A 3,624-nucleotide genomic window follows, 5' to 3' on the forward strand; every position below is an offset into this window, starting at 1 on the left:
ATATATATTTATTTACGTTTATGCTTGTTAATAATTCCTGTTTATTTAACTATATATTTGTTAATACTACTGTTTAAATTTCTTATATTTTCACGTATCTTTCCTCTCTTGCAAGGAGCACCTGTAACATAAATAATTTCCCCTCGGGGATCAATAAAGTATTTCTGATTCTGATTCTGATTCTATACAATTATGGTGGATCAGCCCCCAAGATGCCCTGAGTACAACACAATGTGTCACCAACAGGCTATGCTTGTTTTTAAATGAAAAGTGTGATACAGGTATCTGTGGTTTGATCACTTCCCCATTCCTCAGGTAAAACAAGCAGTTATTTCTCTATATAGGCAAGTCCACTGAAAAAAATCAGAGTAACTGGATTTTAACCAAAGACATGGGAAAGCTACAGTTTAACTTGTGCAGATGCCCTGTAGATATACTTGACTGTTAAAAAATCTAAGTTTGAATGCTTTGCCATTGTGTGATGTAAATGGATGTTTTCTTTTCCAAAATCGGAGAATTCCAGTGTGGTTGTTTCTGTTGAACAGGTACAAAGGTTGTGGTATAAGACTGACTGATACTGACCCACTGGGGAAATCCAAGAGTCTCCAAGTGCCACACCAGCAAAGTTACATTTCACTGTCCCCTAGAAATGAGAAACAAAATGAGAAAATGTCTACATAGGTGGTTTGTATTTTCTCCACTTTCTTTAGAGGTCTTTTAGGGAACCATAGGAACCACGAACATCCACACAAAATAACATATCAGAAATGTCACAGCCTCTAATTCAGTTACAGTGATTGGATGGCAATTTCAGGACTTTGTAATGACACTTTGTGATCATTTCTTCAGTAATAAATGGCTTGCTTCTGTTAGCCTGGTAAGACCATCCTGATGACGTAAGCTCAACATTCTGTTTCGCTCTCTGTATAAGTCCGGGCTCTGTGCCGCCGCAAACACTTTCAGAGTACTTGTGTGGCACTGAGTGTTGTTCAGAGACATTAAAAGTGTTTTCAGAGACATAGACATGAAAAAGGATTGAAATATCTTGCCCCCCATTTAAAATTAAAATTGATAATAAACAGTTAAGGACTTCTATGTTAAAATTACTGTTTTGATGTCCTCTATGTGATTTCTATTATTTTCTAGCAGGTCTGGTTGTGTCTTAAATGGTTGGAGCACCTGGTCAGCAGAGGGCGCTGTGAGTGTAAGGTATCAATGACTGACGCCTGTCACTAGTAGAGTGAGACGTCAGATCATCATAGTAGTAGCAAACATAGACATTAGGCTCGTTCGAGATGAACTACGCCTCGGCCTGAAAAGTAGACGAGAGCAGGCGGCCGCAGCAGGGGGCGGTGACAAAAAGCTGCGGTGAAGTCGGACAGTTTCCCGACAGTTTCCAGCAGCCTTCAGTCCGTACAGGAAGTCACAGACACACTAACATCCTGTCTGGAATGATGTCAATTCATTAAAAAAGTGATCAGGCCCATATAGGCTATCAGTTTGTTTTCACCATCAGTCACACAACATGTTTTCTGTTCACATAGAATAAACCTTCAGATCAGACAAATACAATCTTAATCTCTAGAATTCAACAAAAATGAGTAGTTTATCTAAAACGTCATCTTGTTGAGTCGGCATCCGAACCAATCAGCTGTTAGATCAGGTGAGAGCCAGGCGGTGCAGTCGGTGGAGAGCAACTTTTTTATTTTAATTTTTTTTTTATTTTAATGAAAATAGAAAAGTCTTACATTCACAAAAAAATGACAATACATTTCATGAAGAACAGAAAGCCAGTGTAAATAAACATTAACAATCAAACAAGAAAATAAAGAGAGAAAGAAAGAAGAGAGAGAAAAAAATAAAAAATAAATAAATAAATAAATAAATAAATGAATAAGTGAATAAATAAATAAATAAATAATAACTGTGAAAATAATACCAACATAATAACAGCTAATTACCTACCAATATTAAACTTTTCACAAATGTTCTTTGTTTTTATGGCTTTCTTATTTCCTAGCGGGGTGAGGGACTGTAAATATAATTCAAAACACTTGTAGAAAACAGAGAAAATGGGTTTATCTCCAGCAAATTTAGCTCTGTGGATGTGGAACTTTGCATAAAGTAGTACCAGGTTAATAACAAAAGCCTTATCCAGGTCTTCTGTAGTATCAGAATGAAAGCCAAAGATAACATGTTCAAAATGCAGATTAAAGTTCATATACAACTTATCAGAGATACATTTTGCTATATCTTTCCATAACCTTTTTGTGTAGTTACAATGCCAGAATATGTGGTTAACTGTTTCGGGTTGTACCGAGCAAAAGGAACAATTGACATCAATATCATTCTTAAATTTCTGCATGAAATGCTTTACTGGGTAAATTTTATGTAATATTTTATAAGACACTTCTTTGACTTTGTTAGTGATCATATATTTGTGTGGTAACAACCAAACCTTGGTCCAAGGTATATTGATGTTAAATTTAGCCCAGTAGGTGGTGATATAAGGTTTCGTTGAGATTTCATTCATAAAAAGTTCCCGAATGGCTCTATTGTTGCTTTTGTGTGATCCAAAACAGACTTTGCCACAGACAGTGTTAAGCGGATTTACAACGGAGACAGTACACGGCTGAAAGGAGCCTCTGTACAAGTTTACAACACCTGTAGGAATGGAATCAATTACCTGGTAAAATTCTTTTACTGTAACCGGAAAACCAAACTTTTGTATAAACTCCACATAGGACATTAATAGGCCATCTGGACTCAGCAACTGAGCGACTGTATGAATATCTCTTTCAAACCAGTTTCTAAGGAAGAGGCTCTTTTTGTTGTGTAAAATGTCTCCGTTGTTCCATAGATAATACTTCTGAGGGGAGAAATTGTGTTTGTAGATTATTTTCCATGCAAGTAAGACCTGTTTATGGAACTCTGACAATTTTAGAGGTATTTTATTAATCTGGTAATTGCACACTAACAAATAGGGAAGTCCACCAATTTGGTTAAATACAAATTTGGGGATAAGGTTCCATAAAGATGAATCATTTTTAAAAAAACTTTAACCAATTAATCTTAAATACATGGTGTAATGATCCAAAGTCCAAAAAATCAAGCCCTCCATTCTTTCTGGTATTGATTACGACAGATTTTCGGATGTAGTGTATTCTATTCTTCCACAAGAAGTTAAACAACATTTGATCAATTTTTTTGATTGTTTTACTGTCCAGAGCCAGAGAAGAGGCAGCGTAAATAAGCCGTGAAATTCCCTCAGCCTTGGATAGGAGCACACGGCCCCTCAAAGACAGATCTCTCTGCAGCCATTGATTAAACCTGCTCTCAGCCTTTTTCATTCTGGGCTCAAGGCTCAGAGAGCATCTCTCCTGCTGCTCTTTTGTTATGGTAATACCTAAATAATTTACCCTACTTTTAACACAAATATCATCGATCGGTTATATCATTGTTTTTTAATGCAAATAATTCACACTTACCTAAATTTAAGCATAAACCTGATGCTCTAGAAAAAACCAAGATTGAACGAATAGCCGGCTTTACTTGTAAAGCGTCTTTAAGAAAAAGTGCAGTATCATCTTCTAGTTGACTCAGGCAAATTTTCCTACCAGCAAT

At 36.2% G+C, this 3,624-nt stretch overlaps 1 protein-coding gene across 1 annotated transcript in view; it reads right to left on the reverse strand.

Moving 5' to 3' along the window:
• The window catches only part of scpep1 (serine carboxypeptidase 1), a 27,158-nt gene that overhangs the window by 17,096 nt on the left and 6,438 nt on the right, over window positions 1-3,624 (reverse strand). The window contains exon 4 of the mRNA XM_050069173.1: window positions 583-643. Coding sequence (XP_049925130.1) covers window positions 583-643 — 61 coding nt within the window. The remainder of the gene's footprint in view (window positions 1-582; window positions 644-3,624) is intronic.

The sequence above is a fragment of the Epinephelus moara genome, chromosome 18, assembly GCF_006386435.1.
Source record: "Epinephelus moara isolate mb chromosome 18, YSFRI_EMoa_1.0, whole genome shotgun sequence".
Taxonomy (NCBI): domain Eukaryota; kingdom Metazoa; phylum Chordata; class Actinopteri; order Perciformes; family Serranidae; genus Epinephelus; species Epinephelus moara.